This window comes from Camelus ferus, chromosome 17, assembly GCF_009834535.1.
Source record: "Camelus ferus isolate YT-003-E chromosome 17, BCGSAC_Cfer_1.0, whole genome shotgun sequence".
Classification (NCBI taxonomy): domain Eukaryota; kingdom Metazoa; phylum Chordata; class Mammalia; order Artiodactyla; family Camelidae; genus Camelus; species Camelus ferus.
Window position 1 is genome coordinate 42272841 of NC_045712.1, and position 24672 is coordinate 42297512.

Consider the following 24672-nt stretch of genomic DNA (forward strand, 5'->3'; position numbering starts at 1 on the left):
CTCAGGAATGTCTGGAGCAGTGGCGTGACTTTCCCCAGCAGCAAGTGCTTCACAACCTGGGGGAGTGCGGAGAACACAGCGGGACACAGGCTTAGGGTTCTGACAGTCTGAGCTCCCAGGAGCTGGGTTCTGTGCTGGAGGGCTGGGAGCAAAGCTTGGGGACCATTCCTTAGTCACCTTACTTTCTCTCCCTGAAAACTTGGACAATGTCTGGCACACGACCGCACTCAAACATTTCAAGGCTCTCCCGAAGATGCCCTCCCAGGCCAGGGCTTTTGCTCCACACTCTCCTCCCTCCTTGGTCATCCTTTCAGTCTGGCCTCAGCCAAGAGCTCCTTCTGCAACCTCCTACTGGCTCTCCTTCCTCACTGGCATCATCTGCATTTCTTCTTGTCAGGGTTTTGACTCCAGAAGCTCACCACTCTCATGCAGTCCCCAAAAGTGAACAAAAGCATCAATAAATGACTCCCTGTGGGAGCTGGGCTCCAAGATGGCCCCTGCTTATCCCCGAGTCCTGGTGGTCGCACCTTGTGAGGTCCCCTCTCCCTGTGCCCGTCGGTCTCTGTGACCAGGAACGGGGCAGAAGTAAGGTATGCCCCTCCCAAGGTTAGGGTGTAGAAGACTTTGCAGCTTCTGCTCGTCCCTTGCTGGGGGGAGTCCCGCTATCATATGGGGGGCCCCACGTGGATCCCCCAGCCCCAGTCAAGGCTTTAGATGACCATGCAGTGCTGGCTGCCAGCCTGACTGCCACCTCATGAGAGCCTGAACCAGAACCATCTAGCTAAGCCACTTCCAGATTCCTGACCTTCAGAAACTGTGAGATTATAAACATTTATGGTCCTTGGCTGCTAAGCGCTGGGGTCACTTGTTACACAGCAAAAGATAACTGATACACTCCGTTCTGGGCAACAGATGATAGAGCTGGAAGACCAGCGCCCACTGGGGTGGCTGAAGCTCACGCTGCCCGCACGCCTGCTGAATAGGCCAGTACCCTGCACTCTGACGACTCACCATCGCTGTGATCAATAGGGGAGTAAGACCCAAGGAACAGGGAAGCAGCAAAACTACTGACCAAGGAAATTCTCTGTAAAAGAGAGAAACACGGGGAGATGTATGATTCACTTCCATAAGCAACTGAAGACTTCTGATACCCACATAAGATGACAAGAGTTTTAAATCGGTGAGGGAAGTGGGAACTTTGAGCAAGATATCCCAGTGATGGCAGAAAGAGAGGAGCCCACATAAGAGCATCCTGAGTGGCTGGAATACCAAGAACTGACTCCTTCGCTCTGCAGTTTCTGATGGGCCATAAAACCTTATGGAAAGGCCATGCTTAAGGAAGCAGGTTTTCCTCCCAGAATCCACATGCCGGGGAGTGTGGTGCCCTGACTTCCTTCCTCCATTTCCGTGGTCTTTGTATCTAGTCACAAGGGAAGTGGGATGCGTGGTCACAGGCCTCAGAACCAACAGAGACAGTCGTGGGGGCTCAGAATAAGTAGAGTGAAAGCTGGTCCCTCGGAAGCCACAGACCCCAAATGTGAGCAGGAGGAACTGACAAGGGGTTTCCAACGTCAGCCTGAGGGTCTGTGCTTCCACAGGGGAATCATGGGCCCTTGGACCAGGGGAGGGAATGCCATCCCTCCTGTCCCCAGCTGGGCCACCTTTGTTCCACACACAGAACTTGGAGAATTTTTATCACTCCTTCCACCCAAAACCGACATTAACGGCTCATGTTGCAGAGTAATCTGGAAACTTGAATCATTAAATAATAAACTGCAGGTTAACTTTAAAAAAACACTCTGGTTTAAGACAAGCTGATCATTGTCTGGTTACTCAGAGATGACAGTCACGAGCCGGGACGTTGAGCTGCTTCTCAGGGGACACCGTGTGCTGGCTTTCAGCAACTGTGGATCAAGGAATGAACCTGGGTTCCTGCGATGCAGACTGTGGTTGAAGGGTCACAGCTGGAGACACATTGGTCCAGCTTTACAAATTTCCCAAGGAAACCCTGACCCCACACCAGCCAAGGGCCTGGTAGCCATCGTGCATCAACCACAGGAAAGTGAGTGGACAGAGCCTACCAGGCACCCAGACCTCCTACTCAGTTGGCCCCCTTGCTCCCATCACGACCTGACCTCCACCCTTCTGGTCAGGAGAGCCCCTGACTTCCCCTTCCCACAGCTCCATTCTTTCCCTCCTCTTTGGAAAAAGCCTGGCAATAAGAAAAAAGCAAACTCAATGTATCATTTTGAATGTCTGCTAATCAATATTTTTAGCCAATGCACAGGAGATGTATTTATGCTAAAGGCTAAGTATTACAAAAGGAATCCAACTGTGACTTTGAATCAAAGAGGAACATTTAACCCACCTCCGTGTGTGAGTAGGCCTCGGGCTTCTGCTGGTAAATCTTTGCAATTTGGTTTCCTGTAAATCGCTGGAAAAAGAGCGCAAATTCTCAAAAACGCAAATCCTAGATGGAATGATCAACTCTACAAAGTGAGGTTGGTGTAGCATGCTCTGAATATTAGTCAGTATAATGAAAGCTTTAAAAGGCCTCAAGTCTGGAAATGCTTGGTATCTGCTGAACACCCTCAGTAATAAAAGCCTCACTCCTCACACGGCACGGTGTCTGCTCTGACCAAGGGTACCCGGGCAGGGGACTTGTGTATTTCCCCACCCACATTCTTCCTACTTTGGGTGGCCCAGGTAGAGGCTTGGACCTCCACTCCAGGGAGGGCCACATGACCCCAACTGGGCCAACAGCAGCCACCCCGTGGGATGGGATGGGACCGTGGCTGAAGCCAGGAAAGAGGCATTCTTATTTTTTCACTTTTCTAGGAGCTGCACTGAGTATCTTAGATGCCCTGACTCCTTTCAGCTTCAAAACTGCCCAAAATGTAAGTGTTATTTTTACCTCCAGGTTAGAGAGGATGAAACCGAGGTGCCATCATCACCCCCAACATACATCCCAGCTGAGTTCATCCCTCAGCTCTGACCTGGGAGCAGTGAGAGAGGGCCTGCCCTTGCTTGATGGGCAACAGTTGGCCTTGCTCAGAACCAGGGACCAGAGTGCCCAGTCCTGGCTCCATGGGGCCACACTCACATGGCCTCACGGGATCCACCCAGGGGCTGTGTCCTCCCAGACACCCAGGAAGAAGGGCTCAGAGTCAGCAACCAGACCTTCCTCCTGGACCAGCCCCAGTCCCCAGCCCCTGGTGGGCGCTGCCCACCTCATAGGCACGAGACCCGGTGAGGCCGCTGAGAGCCTGGGCCCCGCCCACGGCGGCCTCCAGCTGGCGGCACTGGGCTGTGGTGCTGGAGTCCATCCACACCGGGCAGTCAGTGATGGAGAAACAGGCCTGGAAGGAAGGGGCAAAAGCACAGGCGTGAGCTCCACCTGCTGACGCTGAGGGCCGCCTGGCACTGGCAGTCACACTGTCCATCACAGCCGGCTTGACGCCTCTCCCCTGAATGTGACCTGGGAAGACCCCTGGGCAAGCCCTTCGTGCCCAAACCTCAGGCCGCCCCAGCAGGGTCTCTCCCCAGAAAGCTCAAGGTTGAATGTTCTGGCACCTGAGCTGCCCCCTTGGCCGGGTGTCCCGGGAACACCCCAAACATCTATATATAGACAGACATCTATATATTTACAAAAATTTTAAAACAGAATTCAACAAGCACTTTTAACAAAACTCTGGTACCAAACTCCGTATGTTATCTTAACAGTATCGCAAGCCCAAAGCATGGCTTGGTAATGTAGGTTAAATTTAAAGCAAGGCACTGAAAACAAGTGACACTAGAAATGGGCAGGTGAGAGTGTTTGCGAGGCATGTGGAGCCTGGGAGAAGAGGAGAGGCCAGAGCCTGCCTTCCCAGCATCACCAGGAGGCATCATGCCCCAGGGGGAGAGTCCTGAGCAGGGAACTCTCCAGGGTCGTGCTGGGCTGGAGGGAACCCATGAGATGAGGGCTGTCAGCACCTGAGCCTCTGTCCGGACAGCAGGGATGCCCACTGCAGGCAGCCAGGGCCGACCAGGCTCCAGGACTACTGCTCAAGCCACCTTCCCACGGCCTTGAGGATGCACAAAAGCCCCAGTCTTCAGGGCCCACACACCTCTCCCCCATCTACATATAAGTTTCTCAGACTCCCATGACATGGCCAAAGTTACCTGTAGCTGCTCATGTAACAGGAGGTCCGGTAACAGGCTTGTCAGCACCCGGCTGGCCCCGGCCTTCCAGTACACACTTCCATGTTGCTGCCGAAGGAAAACCCAATCCCATGTTCATGCAGCCACACACCTGTGTCAGCCTCCTGGAGACCCAGGAAGACCCCAAACCACACGCCCAAGAACTGGGCTCCAAGCCTGCCCCTACCAGTCCTAAGTCACAGAGCTCATCGCCTTTATGAGACTCGGTTTTCATTTCTATAATACGGGGAAGTCTGCCCTGCCCACCTCAAACCTTGTAGGAAGGATCCAGGAAAGAATTATTGGTCTGGATTTTGGTGCTTTTGTAAAATTGTATTTTTGTAAATTGTAAAAAATATATTGCTCACACTATTACCTGAAAATCACTCATTCATTCACTTACCCAATCATTCATTCAACAAACGTTGATTGATCACGCCTAGCATGGGACACACAAATATTATCCTTACTTTGCAGGATACTCAAGTTGAGTCAGGGAAAAGGACACAAATGGACAATTATAAAGCCCTGTTAAGTGCAGTGACAGGGCTGTGGGAACACAGAGGAGGGGCATCTAACCAGCTAGGGGTGCAGGTGGATAGAAGTGGTCATGATCATCAGGAAAGGATTCCTGAGTTGAGTGTGGGTACGCAGAGAGTAACCACGGGGAGAGAGGCTGGCAGCTGCAGGGAAGGGTGGCACTCTCAACCCCGGGCCTGAGGCTGGGGCAGGAGGTGGGGGGATGGGAGGGGAACGGGGCAGCCTCAGCCTTGACATTTGTGCTCAGGAAGCTGGGGTTTATCTTGGGGTGGTGAGAACTCTGGGTTGGCAGGAGAGGACATGGCCAGGGCTAAGGGCAGGAAAGGGCTTGTGGGAGTCAGGGAGAAGGTAGGAGGGAGGCAGGGAGGCCAAAGCAGAGGCACAGAGGAAAATGATGGGTACCATGCCTGGGGCAACAGAGGCGGAGCTGGAAAAGAAGTGGTAGACTCAAGAGTTATGCACAAATCAACGGGACGAGGGGACCACTTGGATGTGGGGCTGGGAAGACGGAGGAGTCTGGGTTGTGGCGCTGGGTGGACAGGTGAATTCCCTGAGAAAGGGAACCAGAGGAGGAGGACGTCTCGGGAAAGATGGAGCGTTCAGTCTGGAACATGGTAAGTGTGGGATGTTCCCAGGACACCCGGCCAAGGGGGCAGAGGGATGAGTCAGAGGGAGAGGGTGTCCAGGACTGGGGTTCAGGGGAGAGATCTGGAAAAGACCACCAGGGACTCTGTCCTGCTAGGTCAGGGGGCAGAAGAGGCATCTTCAGAAAAGTCAATAAGCACTCTCTCACAAGGATGTGAAGACACGCTAATCCAGCGTGGAGCAAAGTGATTCAGAGGACAAGACTGGACTTGAATCCTGACCACCACCCCCAATAGCTGTGTGACCTCTGGCAAGTGACATCACCTCTTGGTGCCTCAGTTTCTCTATGTAAATGGCAACGATAATAAAAGCAGTAGCTAAAGCTTAAATCAAGCTTTTAGGGACTGTCTTCTGTATTTAACACTCCCAATGACCCTATGGCAGATGAGGACGGAGGCACCAGAAAGTTGGATGATGTGCCCCACGTCACTGTAAACAGCAGAGCCAGGGGTCAAACTCAGAGCCCCTGCGCGAACACTGCACGATTCCACCAGGTAAAATCGTTATGAGGATGAAGTTAGTGTATTCAAAGTGCTCAGTACCGCCCCCAGCATACCCAAAGTGTTCAATGTTCTTTGTAATTATGACTCATATCTCTACTATTAAAACTGCTATCGTTATTAGTATGATTTCTGACGTTGCTCTTACTTCTAAGAAACAGAAAAAGCAATTTTGTGTCCCCAAACGGTCATACTAAATTCACAGTCAAATGCTTCCTCCATCCCTTTAGAGGACCTCCATCCACTTTTTCCTCACCCAGGGCCCTAATTTGCATAACGCTTAGTCGTAAGAAGTGTCTCAGATCCTTTTGCAAGGAGGCAAACTATACGCCCTCTAAGGAGAAACAGCTATAGAGATTTTTCACAACAAAATGTGCACAGTGGCTCTCAAGAACGAGCACCTTCCCTCGAGGAGAGCTGTCACCCCGGCACTCACACAACTGCGCAAGACAGCGAACAAACCTGGCCCGCCCCAGACAAGGCAAGGACTTGAGAGAAGTCGAAGCCCGAAGCCTTCATCTTCTCCAAGATGATATCCAAAGCCTGAGAAGAAAAACAGAGCCCACCGTAACTGTCCCGAATCGTGGAAGCAGGCTAACACACCAGCGCTGATATTGGACTGCTTGCTTGCCCTGACAGTGGAGATAAAGAAGGAACCGATGACTTGCGATTTGGAAGCATCAGAAACATCAATTAAACGAGTAGGCATCAATCAGATAAAAGTGAGCTCTGCTCAAGATATTTTAAATATTTAAAACATATGAATGGAATCAGAAATCACCAGTCTTCAAAATTTGCGTCTCCAGTTGGTGACTTCCAAGCACTCATGAAGAGCAAAAACGAGGTGGCTCAAATTTTGATTTCTTTCATTTGCATTTTCAACCCCCCCATATTAGTGATGTGACTTCACCGCAACGGAGAAGCAAGGAGCACAGTAGTGGCTCCCAGCAGAACAGGCCTCCAGGCCCAGACCCCGGCGTCCGGGAGTGCAAGGTTGGAGGGAGCAGGGAGAGATGGTGGCCATCTGTCTCAAACTCCCTATTCCACCCTCCACCATCCGGTTGGAACTATCTTTCTGGCAAGACCCCAGGGATGGGACGGATGATGCCACCCAGCAGAGCTTGACACTTCCCCAGGAATTAGATATTCACCCCAGTCTGTGTTTTCTTTGGGGTAGAGAAGCCACTGGAGCTTTGGCCTGACCCTGCCACCTCCATCCTTGGCTGGGAGGGTGCCCTGACTGTGGCTGCCAGCTTGGCCCTGCTGCCAAGTCTCCAGCAAGGAGTGGGACAGCTGGAGTCCTGGAATGGTCCAGTCCTGAGGGGCTGCTCAGGATTAGAAATCACCCTGGTCTGAGCCCCAAGCCTGCCTCTCCACCCCCTGGCCAGCCTGTCTGGTGGAAATTCATCCTTCACCCTAATCCTCCAGTATGAGTCAGAGTCAGGCTGATAAAAAAGATACCAACCTTGTTCTCTTAACAGAAAGAATTTAGCACGGCAAATTAGTTGGATAAGTCCTGGAGGACTGAAAAGGCTTTGGGCAGACACATTAAGTGCTGCCTTTGCTGGCCTCGAGTTTCAGGGTCTCAGGTCCCCTGCGGCAAATGAGGGGCCCTCATCTGTCTGTGCTGTCCACACCCTGGTCCTGGGGTCCCCTGGATCACCCAGATGTGGCAACAGGCATCTTCCTTTCTCATTGGTTCTGAGCAGAAGGCTTGGCTTGCAATCGATCTGGGCCTGACTGGGCAGGCCACAAGCCACCATCCTGAAGGCCCTGCCCTTGAAATTGAAGGGTCTGGGAGCTGAGCACTAAGAGCCCAAAGGCCATGTTCGGATCTCAGGGTACAAGAGTGGCCACAAGGCCTGAATGCAGAGTTTTGGGGAAAGGTTTGCTCTGCAGCATTTTAAAGGTGGTTCCTGGCAGGACCTTCCAGCTGCTCTGGCTTCAGACCCTGGAAGCCCTTTGTGAGTCCTCTCAGCTCAGGAGTACTGACACCAGCTGAGGCTGTCTGGCCCTAGGACCATGTGGACTTCATTTCCTCACGAGGACCTGGTCTTAACGGATGCTCTCATGAGCTGCCCGCCACCTTTGGGCTTCCTAGCAAGTCGTCAAGTCTGCTGGTGAGATGGGCAGGGAGAGGAGGGGGAAAGGGATCCCTGGGCTCACCTGGACCCACATCAGGACTGGAGAAGTCACTGTCAGCCCATCCTCATGAACGTGAACGCCACCTTGAGTCCTGCAAGCGGAACAAGCGAGAATGTGGGGCAGAGCATCGGGCAGGGGCCCAGCATTGGCGGGTCCTAGATACCACCCACAGGACGAGCACCCGCTCCTCCAGGCTTGAGCTCGAGACAGAACAGGCAAGATGCTGGGCAAGACGGAAAGAGAAGGCACGGAAACGACCCAGAAAGCACCAGCAAAAACAAGCCTTCTATGGGAGGGTATGGCTCAGTGGTAGAGCATGTGCTTAGCATGCATGAGGTCCTGGGTTCAATCCCCAGTACCTCCATTAAAATAAATAAATTAATAAACCTCATTACCCCCCACCAAAATAAAAACTAATCAATTAAAATAAAAAAAAAAGCCTTCTCAGTATAAGGGGTTCGCCCTGCAAGGCAGGCACAGTGTCACTTAGTGCAGTGGCCATAAAGGGACAGAAAGTTTCAGGCTGGATGAGAAGCCCTCCCCAGTGCACTGAGTTTGGAGAGGTAGAGGGGGTGGGGCACACGGAGGGCTGCACCTGTGGGAAAAGTTCTTGGCTATCAGACCAGGGAGTCCCTGGATTGCCCAGAACCCTGGCTCTCTTCACCACCACAAGACGCTCGTGCAAAGAGCTGCTTTGATAAAATCCAATCCTTTCAACTATGAGTTTAAAAAGAACAGGCTCAGACTCCATATCAAGGCATTACCAGAGGTGGGTATAGCTCAGTGGTAAAGCACATGCGTAGCATGCACAAGGTCCTGGGTTCCATCCCCAGTACCTCCATTTAATAGATGAATAAGTAGAAATTACTTTTTAAAAAAAGACACTATTAAACAAGATTATACTGTATATAGCACAGGGAAATATGTACAAGATCTTATGGTAGCTCACAGAGGAAAAAATGTGACAAAGAATATATATATGTACATGTATCATTGAAAAATTGGGCTCTACACTGGAATTTGGCACAACGTTGTAAAATTATTATAAATCAATAAAAAATGTTAAAAAAAAAAAAAGACACTATTAGATAACCACATGATCCAGCTGTCCTATTCCTAAATATCTAGCCAAGAGAAATGAAAGTGTAAATCCATGGAAAGACGTGTACACAAATGATCATGGCAGCCTTTTTTGTAATAACAAAAAGCTGCAGATAACTTAGGTGTCCCTAAGCTGGTGAACAGTTAAGTTGAAGCACACAGGTGTCATAGAGTACCACAGAGCAGTAAAAAAAAAAAAAACTAACTATTGATGCGCACACCAACATGGGTCGGGACTCTCAGATGATGGTGCTGAGAGAAGGAAGCCAGGCACAAAAGAGTTCATATTACACGATCCATTTGTATAACATGCTAGAAAATGTAAATCCACCTCTCTGATCTGCTTCAGATCCCCAGTCCAGCGGGGAGGAAGGAACAGACTGTAAAGGGAAACAAGAATCTTCTGTAGGGGGTGGTGTAAACAGTCCGTCTCTTGACCGCGGTGGTAGTTTCACAGGTATAGGTCTGCCTCTGGCAAAATGCAGTCAACTCAATTGTGTGTTTTAACAGATGCCTCTTTGTGTACTTAAATTATACTCAATCATGCTGATTAAAAAAAAAAAATACCATCACGAAAAAGGTAAAAAAGAGCAGCAAACTGTCCTATAGACAGTAAAACTCACTGGAAAAAAATGCAAAACAGTTGAAAATTGTAACCAAACATCCCACCAGCTGTTTAACAACTGAAAACTGGCAATTGCTGCTAAGAAAGAAGATTAGAGCTACCCCATATCCCTGAAAGCGCCAGGTCCAAATGGTTTCACAGAAAAAGTCTACCGAAGCTTTAGAGAACAAATGTTTCAAATACTATTTAAATTGTTCCAGAGTGCCTCAGGGAAGGAAAATTTTCTGATTCTTCTTATGAAGTAAATATAAAATGAACACCAAAACCTAATACTGTACCAAAAGTACAAGCAACAGAAGGAAAAAAAAAAAAAGATTAATTAGACCTTATCAAAATTAAAAACTTTTACCTCAAAGGACATTGAAGAAAGTGAAAAGACAACTCACAGAAAAGGAGGAAAATTTTGAATCACTTATATGTGGAATCTAAAAAAAAAGGACACAAATGAACTTACCTACAAGACAGAAACAGACTCACAGATACAGAGGAAAAAACCTATGGTTACCAGTGGGTCAAGGGGCTGGGAAGGGATAAATTGAGAGTTTGAAATTTGCACCTCTTGGGAAGTGACAGAAAGATTAGCTATCTTGATTGTGGTTTCATTGGTGTAGACGGCTATCAAAATTCATCAAATTGTATATTTGAAATGTGCAGTTTACTGTACAGGAACCATAACACAATAAAGGTGATTTAAAAAAAGGAAAAATTTTGAAATCATGTATCTGATGAGAGGCTTGTGTCTAGAATATATTAAGAACTTGACACAGCTCAATAATAAAAAGAAAATACAGTTTAAAAATGGGCAAAAGACCTGAATAGATATTTTTCCAAAGAGGTTATACAACTGGCCAAACATAGTCAACTTCCTTAATCTGAGAAAGATACAAATCAAAACCACACTGAAAACAAACAACAAAAAAAACCCCACAATGAGATGCAATGTCACATCCACTAAGATAGCTACAATCTATAATCAAAAGATAGTTAAAAAAAACAAATGTTGGCTAGGACATGGAGAAACCTGCACCCTCACATACCACTGGTGGGAGCGTAAAATGGAAGCACTCTTTTGGAAAAAGAACTGTCAAATGTTGAACTTGGAGTTACCATGTGACTCAGCAATTCCACTCCTGGGTATATACCGAATAGAAATGAAAACACATCCGTACAAAAATGTGTACACTGCATTAGTCTGCTGGGGAGCTTGAACAACGGGCATTTATTTCCTCACGTTTCTGGAGGCTGGAAGTCCACGGTCAAGGTGCTGGAAAATTCTGGTGAGAGCTCTCTTCCTGGCTGCCTCCCCACCGTGACCTTGGTGTGCACACGGGGAGAGAGATCTGGTGTCTCTTCTTCTGTGCCTGAGGACACGAGTCCTGTTGGATGAAGGCCCCACCTCTATGACTTCATTTAACCCTGATGACCTCCCAAAGGCCCCATCTCCCAGTAGAGTCACACTGGGGGTCAGGGCTTCGACATGCGATTTGGGGTAGGGGGTGGGTGGACACAGTCCAGTCTATAACAAACATGTCTGTTCATGGCAAGATTATTCATAATAGCCATGAAGCAGAACAATCCAAGTATACAGCAACTGATGAAGGGAGAAATGAAATGCAGTATTATCCACACAATGGAGTATTACGGAACTTATTTAGAAAAAGGAATGAAGTACCGATACATACAACAACGTGGAAGAATTTTGAAAACACGACACTAAATGAAAGAAACTTATCAAAGCACACCACATATTATACATATATGAAATGCCCAGAATAGGCAAATCTATAGAGCAGATTTTGGTTGCCAGGGCTGGGGGAGGGGGAATATGGAGTGACTGCTATTGGATACGTGGCTTCTTTTTGAGGTGATGAAAAGGTTCTAAAATCAGAGCAGTAATGGTTACACAGTTCTGTGAAAATATTAAAAGCCACTGAATTGTACATTTTATTTTACTTTTAAGTCAACTCCCCAGATATACCTTTCTTTTTTTGGGAGGGGTGTTGGTGGGGAGGTAATTAGGTTGATTTATTTGTTTATTTATTTGTTTAATGGAGGTACTGGGGATTGAACCCAGGACCTCATGCATGCTAAACACACATTCTACCACTGAGCTATACCCTCTCTCAAATTGTATATTTTAAAAGAGTGAATTTTATGGTATGTGAATAATATCCCAATAGAGTTTTTAATTATTTGTTTAAAGATACGATTTGGGGAAAAAACATCTGTATTAGTAAAGGAAAAAACAAAATTTCCAGGGCTCAACACAGCTGAAGTCTATTTCTTGCTCATTTAAAGGGACAGAAATTTAGCATATAATAAAGCTAGTGCCTCAAATCAGTGAGGCAAAGATGGAGTTCTAAAATAAAAAGCATTAAAACAACTGGAGAGTCACCTGGAAAAAAACTGAAGTTGGATACAAACGTCATGCCCTGTACCTAAACTCCAAACATTTTTATGTAAGAAAACTAAAATCTTATAAGAACTAGAGCAAAATCTCTAGGTGAACTCCTTCATAACCTTAGAGTGAGGATACCTTTTAAACTATGAGGGAAAATCAAGAAGCAACAGAAGAAGAGATTGAGGAATTCAATGACATAAAAAACAAAAGCTCTAAACAAGTTTAGACTGTACAGCACAGGGAACTATATTCAATATCTCGTAGTTACCTATGGTGAAAAAGAATATGAAAATGAATATATGTATGTTCATGTATGATATGACTAAAGCATTGTGCTGTACACCAGGAATTGACACAACATTGTAAACTGACTATATTTCAATTAAAATTATATATATATACGTCAAAAAAAAAAAAACAAAAAACCCCAAAGCTCAAGTCTGCCAACAACAGCAACAACCCACAAACAAGTCAAAACCACACAAAAACCTGAGGAAGATATTTGCAATTCACTTAACAACAAAGAGAGATAATTCCTCTAATATATAAAGAGCTCCTAGAAATTGATTTTTTTAAAATAACCAATTGAACAGAAAATGGGAAAAGGCAAGAAAACCAGCTTCACAGAAAAAAAAAAGTAATCCTTCAACATACGAAAAAAAATGCTCAGCTTCATTCAAAATAAGAGGGCGGCAAAGGACACCTACAAGGAGATACTGCTTTTTCACCTCTCTAGGAAAGAGTCAAAAACTCTTACGACCGCAGTGAAGAGGCAGGGCTGTGGGAGAGAGGTACTCTTGTGTGTCTTTGGTGAGGCGCAATTAATACGATCCCTATTGGGGGGCAGTGTGGCCACAACTTCCAAAATATAAACCTATAAATCATACAGCTCAAAATATATATCAACAATAGGATTGTTAAAGTATTAACTTACAGATAAACTGGCACATGTCTATAATGGAAAAGTAAGGTAATTCACATCATTTTTCACTGCAAACAACCCAGTGTCCTTCAGTAGGAGATGGTACGTCTATCCAAAAGAGAACACAGAAGCCCCATGTACTGACATGGTGATTGTGAAATCAATAAACCACGGTACAGAATGGTATACACGGTGTGCTTCGGTTACATACCAGAAAGGGAGAAAGTAAGACTTTTCATATCTGCTTACACTTTGATACAAAACACTGGAAAGATGCACTAGAGAAATTATCTGTAGGGAAAGGCAGGTCACGGAGGGATTCAGACTTTTCCTTGTATGCCTTTTGTTTCTTTGAATTACCTACCAAGTACGTATAATGCCTAGTCATAAAATAAAATATTCTTATTAAAATAACCACTTTGGAAAAGAATTTGGTAATTTCTTAAAAAGTTAAACATGTACCGATCATACAACCCAGCCAAACCACTCCTGGGAAATGAAAGCTTCTATCAACACGAAGACTTGTACGTGAATTTCATAACCTCTTCAGTGACAATAATAACAAATTGGAAAAAACCCCAAAGGTCCCTTATCAGGTGAATGGATAATCCAGTTGTGGCCCACTCCCACAGTGGAGTACTGCTCGGCAATAAAAACAACAGGTGATACACATAACGAGGATGAACCTCAAAATGTTTATGGTGAGTTAAAAAAGCCAGATTTAAAAAAAAAGTGTATAATTATGATTCCCTTTACATAAAATTCTAGAAAGTGTAATTTATAGTGACAGAAAACATGTCAGTGGTTGCCAGCAGGCCGGGTGGGGAAGGGAAGAGGGATGGATTGCAAAGGGGGATGTGGAAACCCTAGGGGGTTGGGAATGTTCATTATCTTGATTTGGGTGATGGTTGAATACGTACGTCAAAACTTATCAAACTGTACAATTTATATACGTGTGGAGTTTAGTGTACATCACTAATAAATAAACAAGTAAAACTTAAATAAAATTATAAAAAAAAAAAAACAACAATACATAGAAAGCGACCTGGGGTGAGGAAGGAGTGAACTAGCTCTGTTTGCATCTGGTTTAAAAAACTGTAAAACTAACTGAGTCAAAAAAGCAATCCTGTATTTTGGTTACGAATCCTTTTTTTCTTTTTTTCAAAGATACCTAATAGAGAGAACCGACGAACCCACTGAATGAAAAAGAGTGGGGGAAGGGGAATTTAAAAATATAAAAGACTAGAAATCATATGAGGTATGTTTTCAAAACACAATGGAATTAAACTAGAAATCAACAACTGAAAAACAGCTGGAAATTGTGGAGATTAATCAAGGGGCTTCTAAAGAACATATGAGTCAAAGAAGCATCAGAAATTTTAAAATATTTTGAGCTAATTAAAAATGAAAATACAACCTATCAAAATTTGTGGGAGGCAGCAAAAGCAGTGCTTTGACAGAAATTTACAGCATTAAATGCATATTTTGGCAAAGAAGAGCTAAAATCAATAATCTAAGTTTCCACCTCAGGGAACTAGAGAACGACTATTTTAAGTAGAAAGGAAAAAGAAGAGAAATGATAAAAATGAGAGCCCGCGTCAATGAAGATGAAAATAAAAAAGCAAAAGAGAGAATCAATGAAACCCAAAGCTGATTCTTTGTAAAGATCAATAAAATTGATACGCCTCTAATCAAGGCTAATCAAGGAAAAGAGAGAGAGAGGACACAAATTACCAACATCAGAAGGATCATCACTACTGATCCCACGGCCATCAAAGGACAATACAGGAATACTATGAACACCCTGATGGCCACAAAGTTGATAGGTTAGATGAAATGGACCAATTCCTTGCGAGACACAAACTACCAAAACACGAACACAGGTGGCCTGACGTAATACAAAACATGGAAGCAAAGAGGCTCCCAACCTAAGCTCGAAGGAGAGACGTCAGCTGGGGGAGAAAGAGGTGGCAGCCCAAGGTAATGGGGAGTGAGAGGCGCATGAAGGGTCACTGGGAAGGCTTCAGAGAGGAAGTGACACCTAGAACAGACATGCAACAGACTTGCACCAGGACCTCTCAAAACCAACAAGTCCACAGCTGCTATGGACTGCATTGCGCCCACTCCCCCGCCAAAATTCACATGTTGAAGCCCTAAGCTCCAGCACTTCAGAATGTGACTGTATATGGAGACAGGGCCTTTAAAGAGGTAATTAAGTCCCAATGAAGTCATTAGAGTGGGCCCTAATCCAGGGTGACTGGTGTCCTTATAAAAGGAGGTTAGGACACACATAACAAGACTGAGAGACACCAGGGGTGTACTTGCGCGGAGGGACGACCACGTGACAGACAGCAAGAAGCAGCTTTCTCCTGGAAACCAAGGAGAGAGGCCTTAGAGGAAACCAGCGCTCCCAGCACCTTGAACTTGGATCTCGGGGCCCCAGAACTATGATAAAATAGATTTCTGTTATTTAAACCACCCAGTCTGTGGTACTTTGTACTGGCAAAGTAATACAAAAGTTAAATTCATCATCTTTCTCCTTGAAACCAATTCTCTTTCACCCCAAAGGCCAGCCAGTAATCTCACCTTCAGATCTCACATTCAGCTCTGCACCAAGACCTGTCAGTTTCACCATCCAGCTCTCTCTCCTCCAATCAACATCATTTCTCATCCATATGATCTTGAAAAACCTCAGTGGTTTCCCAACATGTACTCTGGCCATATCCTATCTGCTTTCCCACTGCACCCAGAGAGATCTTTTCAAAGCACAAATACAATCATATCACACACCACCCCTTCCATCCCTGTGGCCCATCAGTGGGTGACCATAGCTTTCAGGATAAAGACAAACTATATCATGGCCTGGCCCAGCATCTACCTCCCTCTCTGCTCCCCAGCCACACTGGCATTCTTCAATTCCATGAATGAGCAGTGCTCTTTCTTGCCACAGGGCCTTTGCACATGCTGTTTCCCTTGCCTGGAATGCACTCTACAGTCTATCACTTGGCTAACCCCATTCATTCAGATCTTGGTTTAAGCACTACTTCTTTAGGGATATTCCCTAACCCACTCTTTCAAGTCTTGGTTTAATTTCTTTATAATGTGTACTTGAAGAAGTAAGTTTCTTTTCTTCAATGGCCTTCTCTGAGTTTACAACCATTCTGATTGATATCACTCTCTCCTACTCAATGGGAAGCTCTGGGAGAGCAAGGAACATGCCTCCTTTTGTTCACTATCAAAGCCCAGCACCCAGCACAGTGCCTGGCACAGAGTAAGTCTCAACTGATACCTACTGCAGAGAGGAAGCAATGAGTGGAACTGGAAAGAAATGCAGGAGAGCACATTCCAGGCATAGAAGATGCTGAGAGATCTACCAAGACCACTCCTCCTGACGTTTGATGAAGCCAGAATAGTGTAAAAGGCTCCATGGTAGAGCCATGCTTAGCATGCAAGAGGTCCTGGGTTCAGTCCCCAGTACCTCCAAAAAAAAAAAAAAAAGGTTGAGAGAGGACTCCAAAACCAACCCCCACACACAGATGCACATTAAGTACCTACCCAAATTCTAGAAGGTCTCTGTCAAAATGTACACTGTCCTCATAGAAGACATTCAGCTCTGCATCAACAGCAACCACTTTGACCTGGAAGGCATTTAAAAAAATAATGTATAAATTTCTCCCCCTTTCTACACTGGTACAGGGATATGAGCATCACCAAATGAAGCCCAGCCCCCTAGAGGTGGTTGTTTACAGACATCCTTGAAGGCTGGGGTGCATCACAGTAACCATGGCAACAGAGGCCTCATCTGGAGACATATCCAAAGACATAGTAAAATGAAGAAGCTGAGGCCAAGTAGAAACACACATGTAGCTCAGGGAATTTTTGCCCTCCAAACACCCAAAGTCAACACCCTCTAGAGGCAGATGTTCATAGATAAGCTTGTTCCTGCGCCAGATAAGCTTGTGGGGGGAGTGAATGGGAGGCAGGGTTTGGAGATGTTTCTGGGGGTCCATGCCTGCAGGGATCTGAGAGACCAGGCAAGATCCCTCGGTTGTACTTGTAGGCCATGATCATGGACCACAGACACATGTCCTAGTGGAGCAGATCTCCAAACTCAAGGGTACAACTTTTTTCCTAGGCAGATGGGGAAACTGAGGTCTAGCAAGGCAATCTGACTTATCCAAGGTCCCACATGACTTTCTGGTCAGGGATTAATTGGCCACAGCCTTGCTGGTCCTCTAACCCATTTGAGGATTGGGGTTTGACTGCAACTACGTTGGTTTCCCAAGTTGAGGAGAAAGAGCCGCTTAGCACTCCAGGCCCAGTTTGAGGGCAGCTTTTGCCCGTCTTTGGGGCCCTCAGAGCAGCAAAGGCAGTCCTCTGGCCAGCAATGACAGGCACGTGGACCCGGGCACGAGGCTGCCAACCACGGGCTGTAACGGGGTGGAACAAAGTTCATATGTACACTGGTGCCCGTTTCACTCAAAAAAAAAAAAAAAAAGGTTCAATCGGTGATCTGGTTCCAGGTCACTGGTTATGCCTGTGTGTCTGCCTGTCCGTCTGGTCCTGTCTTACATAGCTGAGTTCGTTTGGCTCCCCGTCACTCTGCCCAGAACGGCGCGCGAGCCCTTCGGGTCCCCGGGCACGTCCCCGCCACGTGCCCGCGGGGTCCCGCTGAGGGGAGGCGGCGATGGCGAAGGGGACGCCGTTTCCGGGAGGGCCGGGGTCCAGGCAGGCGCGGCGCGCGGGCAGGGGCGCCGGGTTCCCGGGAAGCCCGAGAGGGAGGCGCGCCCGCGGCGCGGCCCAGGGTTCCGGGCGTCCGGGTCCCGGTCGGCCCGCCCGCCGTCGGCGAGGAGGCCGCCCCGCCCGCCCACCCTGCCCAGGGCCCGAGCGGATACCTGCTGCGTGCTGAAGTCCCAGCCCAGGCAGCAGCGGCGAGCGGCGGGCTCGGCCATGGCCCCTGAGGCTCCAGCAGCCCCTCTATCCGTCAGTCCTTCCCGCGGCCAGACTGTGGCGGAGCTTCAACCGGCCCGCCCCTTGCCCCGCCCGGCCGGACTCCCGGACCCGGGTTTTCCAGATTCTTTGCGCTCTGGCGCCGCCTGGCGGACGGGGCGGGGACTCCGCCTGCGCAGCGGGCTCCCTCCAACCCCATACCACCCGACCTCCCATGCAAATACGCTCCTTGCACAGACCCGGCCCTAAAGCGGCCAACCTTCCCTCGGAGGACTTCCTGGCCAGAGGATTCAACTTTAAGACCGCTTGTTTCTGCCTATCTGGTGGCCCTGGGCCTGAGGACCTCCATGGCCGTCTCTCAGGTACTGGAGCAGCTGTCCACTTATGGTGGTTACAGGGAAATATGCCCTGGGATTGGAGGCACTGGGCTCCAGCAGGCCCTGTCCTGATCCAGCGGATTTGAGTAACTCCCAGCTGCGCCATGTGCCACATCCCACCAATGTATTTAAAGTCAGAGCTCTTGAGCCGCCTCTTCCCCTACACTCCCCTCCAACAGGGCTCATTCATTCCTGCTGCCATCTAGTACTGATGGGCCAATGGTGAAGGGGGATGAGAATCAAAATCAGACCCACTCCCTTTCTTCCTAGAGCTGAAGACACCTTCCCCTACCCTCATTCCACCTAATGGGTCCTTGTCCCAGAAGCCCTCCCAACCCCAGCCAGGTGAGATGCTCCTCCCAGGAGCTCCCAGCCCAGCAGAGCCCTTCATGCACTGGTCTGATTACTTATCTCTCTTTTGATGAACTTGTTGCTTGGAGCCTGTGGGAGGGAATTTGGCCGTGGGGGGGGTGGGGTGGGGGGGGGGGTTAGGGGGTTATATCCAAGAGTACGGTTTATTCTGTGTGCATAACAAGTTTGATGCGGGTGCGGATTACGCCTGAGGACGGTGGTGCTGGTCCTCACTCCCACCTGGAATGCACAAGAGTACCTCTCTCCCCACATAGTACCTACACATACTACCTGGCCTTTCCATCCTTTTCGTTTTTGCCAGTGTAATAGGTGAGGAGTGGCTTCTTGTTATTATTTTAATGTGCATTTCTCTCATTACTGATGAATTGGAGCATCTCTTCATATACACTCATTCCCATTCAGTGAATTCCTTGCTTATATCATCTGCCCATTTTTCAGTTGGAAATTTTTATGGATTTGCAAGAGTTTCTTATACTTCAGGATATAAGTTCCCTCCCCGTTTTAGATGTTGCAAATATCTTCTCCCAATATTATCACTTATCTGCTAACTCTGTCCATCTTGCCCTTTATGGACAGGAAATCTTTAATTTGAATATAATAAAATCCACCCATTTTCCTCCTTATTGGCTACGCTATTTGATCTTGTTTAAGAAGTGTTTCCTGGGGGAGAGGGTATAGCTCAGTGGTAGAGCGCATGCTTAGCATGCATGAGGTCCTGGGTTCAATCCCCAGTACCTCCATTAAAATAAATAAGTAAATAAACAAACCTAATTTCTTCCCCTCCATAAAAAAAAAAAAGAGTTTAAAGAAGTGTTTACACCTCATAGACAGAGAAAACAAACTTATGGTTACCAAAGGGGAAAAGGGGGACAGAATAAATTGGGAATTTGGGATTAACAGATACATACTACTACATATAAAATAAGGTAAACAAGGACCTACTGTAGAGCACAGGGAACTATATTCAATATCTTGTAATAATCTGTAAAGGAAAAGAATCTGAAAAAATATATATATAAGAATATATATGTGTGTGTAACTGAATCACTTTGCCGTACACCAGAAACTAAACACAAAGTTGTAAATCAACTAAACTTACAATTAAAAAAAAATTGGTGCAGCCATTAATGGAAAACAGTATGGAGATTCCTCAAAAAACTAAAAATAAACTTATCATTTCATCCAGCAATCCCACTTCTGGGTATATATCCAGAGGGAACTCTAATCCGAAAAGATACATGCATCCCAATGTTCACAGCAGCACCACATACAATAGCCAAGACATGGAAGCCACGACAGATGACTGGATAAAGAAGTTGTGATATATTTAAACAATGGAATACTACTCAGCCATAAAAAGAATAAAATAATGCCATTTGCAGCAACATGGATGGACCTGGAGAATGTCATTCTAAGTGAAGTAAGCCAGAAAGAGGAAGAAAAATACCATAGGTATCACTCATATGTTGAATCTAGAGAAAAAGAAAAGAAAAAGAAAGGACACTATGAACTCATCTACAAAACAGAAGCAGACTTGCAGACATAGTAAACAATCTTCTGGTTACCAGGGAAAGGGGGTGGAAAGGGATAAATTTGAGAGTTTGAGATTTACAAACGTTAGCCACTATATATAAAAATAGATTTTTTTAAGTTTCTTCTTTATGGCACACAGGGAACTATGTTCAATATTTTGTAATATCTTTTAATGAAAAAGAATATGAAAATAAAATGTATATATACACGCATGATATTGTGGGACATTGTGCTGTACACCAGAAACTGACACATTGTAACTGACAGTACTTCAATAAAATAAAATAAATAAAAGACGTGTTTCCCCGCTCCCAGGCCACAAAACTATTTTCTCCAAAGATACTAGCTTACATTTTCTTCTTTTGGCAAGGTATTTGAGTCATCGAGATTTATTTGAATCTAGGTGTTTGTCAGCTGAATATATTACATCCTAACACAGAAGTGAGTGAAAATGAATCCATTCAAGGGTAAGCACTAGATGTAAGCTTTTCAGAGAAAGAACTTTTCATTTAGTAAGTACAATAATGAAAACTTATTATAAAATAGGAAAACAGAGACAAACATACATCCAGTCCCTATACTCTGGTCACCAATGAAACAACACTAGGATCTCTCTTGATTCTTTGAAGTTTGCAGCCACAGCATGGATTTTTCTCAAAGTGAGCCTTTCTCTTTGAGAAAAATCCTGAAGAAGTGCTTTCTTCATAAAGAGGAGTTCCTCTTTTTAAAATTTTAAAGTTAAAAGTTTTAAAATTCCAACATAGTTTATTCTGTTTGTGTGAAAGTAGCAGACTAGTTGTTTTATCCAAATCACTTAAAGCTGTGTTCATTAGTCCTGAAAACTACTGAAACCATTCAGGCTTGCATATATTCTTCTAAATGAGTAGTTTTAAGAGTGGAAAGTTAGCAGTATACTGGTAGCTTTAATTCCTAGCCCTTTCACTTCTAAGGCAAAGATAAAAATCACTGAATCAAAAATAATCAGAAATTGGGAAATGAAATAGACAAATCAATTATAATTCAGATTCACTAATTTATTCTATCTGAAATTTTATAGATTTCTTCTTGAGATATGTTAGAAGTTAAATAATTCTCTCCATTCTATCTCAAAGGTAGTACAAATTTTTTGTAAGATCAGTTGGAAGCTGTTTTGAGTGAAAATCAATGTTTTGAACTATAGCCCCTGGCAGGGCCAACATCACACAAATCTGTTTGTCCAAGTTTGACGGTGAGGTGTGGGTCCTGCCTCCAGTTAAATAACTCTTGCAGCTGAGATTCAGATTTTTTTTCAAGCTGATTTTATGTTTATGTCTGCAAAAAGTTTCATGGACTGACTTGGATGTTTAAGTAGATTCTAAAGACCTCTGAGGAGAAAAGCACTTACTTTTATCCAGAATGTGAACATGCCTGCTGTTTCTACATTTGTAGTCACCTCAGAAGCAAAAAAAAAAAAAAAAAAAAAAAAATTGTAATTGATACAGAATTTTTTTAAATTGAAGTATAGTTGATTTACAACGTTGTGTTAGTTTCTGGTGTACAGCATAGTGATTCAGTCATATATATATATATATATAATACATGTATATATATGCATACATATTCTTTTTCACATTTTTTCATTATAGGTTATTACAAGATATTGAATATAGTCCCCTCTGCTATAAAGTAGGACCTTGTTGTTTATTTATTTTATAAATAGTAGTTTGTATCTGCTGATCCCAAACCCCTAATTCGTCCCTCCCCACTTAGAAGCAAAGTTGATTTAGGAAAATTAAGTGTTGGTGTGGGTATCTTGCATTTTTTTGGTTTCACTGCATTCATCCCCTGGGATCTGACTTTCCCCTACTCCACAAGTGGTTAGAGCAGATGATTAAACCCTGGTGTTCTTTATACATGGAAGGAAGGTCTGGAAAGATATATGTCAAGCTATTAAAGACTACCTCTCAGAGTAGGATTTAGAAACTGGTGGTCAGGGGGCGACTTTTGCATCTGTACTGCTGAACTTTAAACTTTTGGACTAAAAGAATAAAGGAAAAAAAAAGACACGCAAACAAAATAGTAATAAGGGGGTGGCTCTCAAGCTACTTAGGACTTTTAAATCATTCTCTTAATTAGGGGGTCAAAGAGGAAATCAAAATACAACACGCTGTTTAGAAAGCAGGAAAATGGAAACATCCGTATCGGAACTTTGGGGATACACATAATCAAAGGTAGATGCATATTCTTGAATGCTTTTATTACAGACTGAAAGTAATGAACTAACCCCATGTAGTGAGTAGAACTGTATGCCCCCAAAATATATGCTCAAGGTCTACCTCCCAGTGCCTGTGAGTGTGACCTTATTTGGAAATAAGGTCTTTGCAGATGTAGTTAAATTTAAATGACATCATACTGGATTAGGATGGGCCCTAATCCGATGACTGGTATTCTTATAAAAGGAGGGAAGTTTAGACACATGCACAGATGCATGCCAAGGGACTGCCGGCAACCACCAGAAGCTGGAAGAGGTACAGAAGGATTCCTCCCTAGATCCTGCGGAGGGGGCACTGACCCTGCCATAATCTTGATTTTGAATTGTAGCCTCCAGAACTCTGAAAGAGTAAATTTCTGTTTGAAACAACTCCATTTATGGTACTTTTTTCAGCAATCCTAGGAAGCTAACATCCGCCATAATTCAGGAGTTTAGGGATAAAAAAGAAAAAAAAGAAAAGAAAATACGAGGTTGCAGGAAAGCAAAAAGGAAGGGAAAAAAGACAAAAGCAATGAGAGAACAGTGAAACACAAAAATGAGAAATAATCCAAGAGCTAATCTTTGAAGCCAGAGAAAAAGACAAACCTCTTGAGGAAAAAAAAAATGAAATAAGAAATTAAAGAAACAACAAACAAAAGCAAACAACTCACCCCCCCTCCCCCCCCCACCAAAATCCCTCATCAAACTACACACACACAAAGAAATAAAACCACAGCACTGAACCAGGCCCTGTTCTCACAGCACTCAGGCCTCACTCAGCACAAGCCAGGTCTTCAGAGGGGACAAGGACAGCTGCTGGCCTCCAGAAGGGCTGCAAAATCCAATCTCAAGTGATTTGCTTTATTTATTTTTGGAGGTGGTGCTGGGGATTGAACTCAGGACCTCTTGCATACTAAGCCAGCACTCCATCATTCGAGATATACCCTCCCTGCTCCAGCCCCTGCCCGGGTGTGTGTTTTAATCAAGGCTTTGCAAGTCTCCTAAATTAGTTCAGAAGTATTTTCTCTTCCACTATCTCCTAAAAAAAAGTGTGTAAGTTTGGATTTTACATTCCTTGACTAGTGGAACTTACCATTTTTCCTTTTTCCTTAAAAAATACTTTTAAATGTTTCTCCTCTTTGGAAATTAATATCTTTGTAAACATTATGCACATATATATATTAAATTTCAAAGCACAGAAAAATACAAATAAGAATTGTAAATATTTTCTTAAAATCTTCTGTTCAGTGGAAGTTACTCAACATGTTGATGAACTTCCCTCGATGTCTAAATAAATGTCTGAATTTTACATAACTGATTATGAATGAAGCTCCATAAGCCGGTAACTTCTCTAAACATTATGTCACTTACGTTACAGACATCTTTTCACATCAGTAAATACATAGCTTTATCATAAACTGAACCTTTTGAGGAACCTCCTTCTCCTTTAATTCTTAATATTGTTCATTTGTACCTTCTCTTTTTTAAAAGAATTAGTATTGGCAGAGGATTTTCCATTTGTTTGTTTTCTATTTCATTCATCTCTATCATTTCATCCTTTGTATATTTGATAGGCACATTTAGGTATTACATTTCTAACTTCTGAAGTTGAGACACCTAGCTCATTAATCTTCAGCTTTCCTTTTTCTTAAATCAAGGTACTGAGGATGGAAACCAGGACCTTGTGCGTGCTGGGCACGTGCTCTACCACTGAGCTACCCCCTCCCCTTAATTTCCTTCTTTCTTGCCATAAGCATTAAGACTCCAGGTTTTCCTCTTAGGGTCGTTTTAGCTGTAATCGACAAGTTTTGACACACAATCTTTTAATTATCATTTAGCACTACATAGTTTCTAATTTCTGTTGTGATTTCTCCTTAGACTCAGAGTTATTTAGAAATATTTTAAAATTCCCCAGGAGGGAAAGATGTTACCTTTCCCTTTCTGTTACTGAAATGTAACTCGGTGAATCTCAGACTTCAGCATGCATCAGAGTTGCCCGGAGGGCAGAGCCCCGCCGAGTTTCTAATTCAGTAGGTCTGATTCGGTATGTAATGTCTATCTGCATTATAGTAGCCACCAGCCAATTTTGACCCAGCCATCTCAAGTCCAACATGGTACCTCTTTATTGGAATGAGTCACACCCTATCAC

At 44.9% G+C, this 24672-nt stretch overlaps 1 protein-coding gene and 1 non-coding gene across 3 annotated transcripts in view; one reads left to right on the forward strand and one right to left on the reverse strand.

Annotated features, from left to right (window-relative positions):
- XYLB (xylulokinase) overlaps positions 1–18106 on the reverse strand; it is a 47001-nt gene extending 28895 nt beyond the window's left edge. The window contains exons 1-8 of one of the 2 annotated variants that reach the window (XM_032459196.1): positions 17957–18106; positions 16617–16699; positions 8034–8103; positions 6330–6410; positions 4165–4251; positions 3231–3359; positions 2369–2434; positions 1012–1084 (exon numbers count right to left, since the gene is read on the reverse strand). In XM_032459196.1, coding sequence (XP_032315087.1) covers positions 1012–1084; positions 2369–2434; positions 3231–3359; positions 4165–4251; positions 6330–6410; positions 8034–8103; positions 16617–16699; positions 17957–18013 — 646 coding nt within the window. In that variant the 5' untranslated portion in view covers positions 18014–18106. The remainder of the gene's footprint in view (positions 1–1011; positions 1085–2368; positions 2435–3230; positions 3360–4164; positions 4252–6329; positions 6411–8033; positions 8104–16616; positions 16700–17956) is intronic. The other variant, XM_032459197.1, reaches the window with a different exon arrangement.
- Positions 18107–19428: 1322 nt separating this feature from the next.
- On the forward strand, positions 19429–19500 carry TRNAA-AGC. The gene has a single exon. It is a non-coding gene; the product is annotated as a tRNA-Ala (tRNA).
- Positions 19501–24672: the final 5172 nt, after the last annotated feature.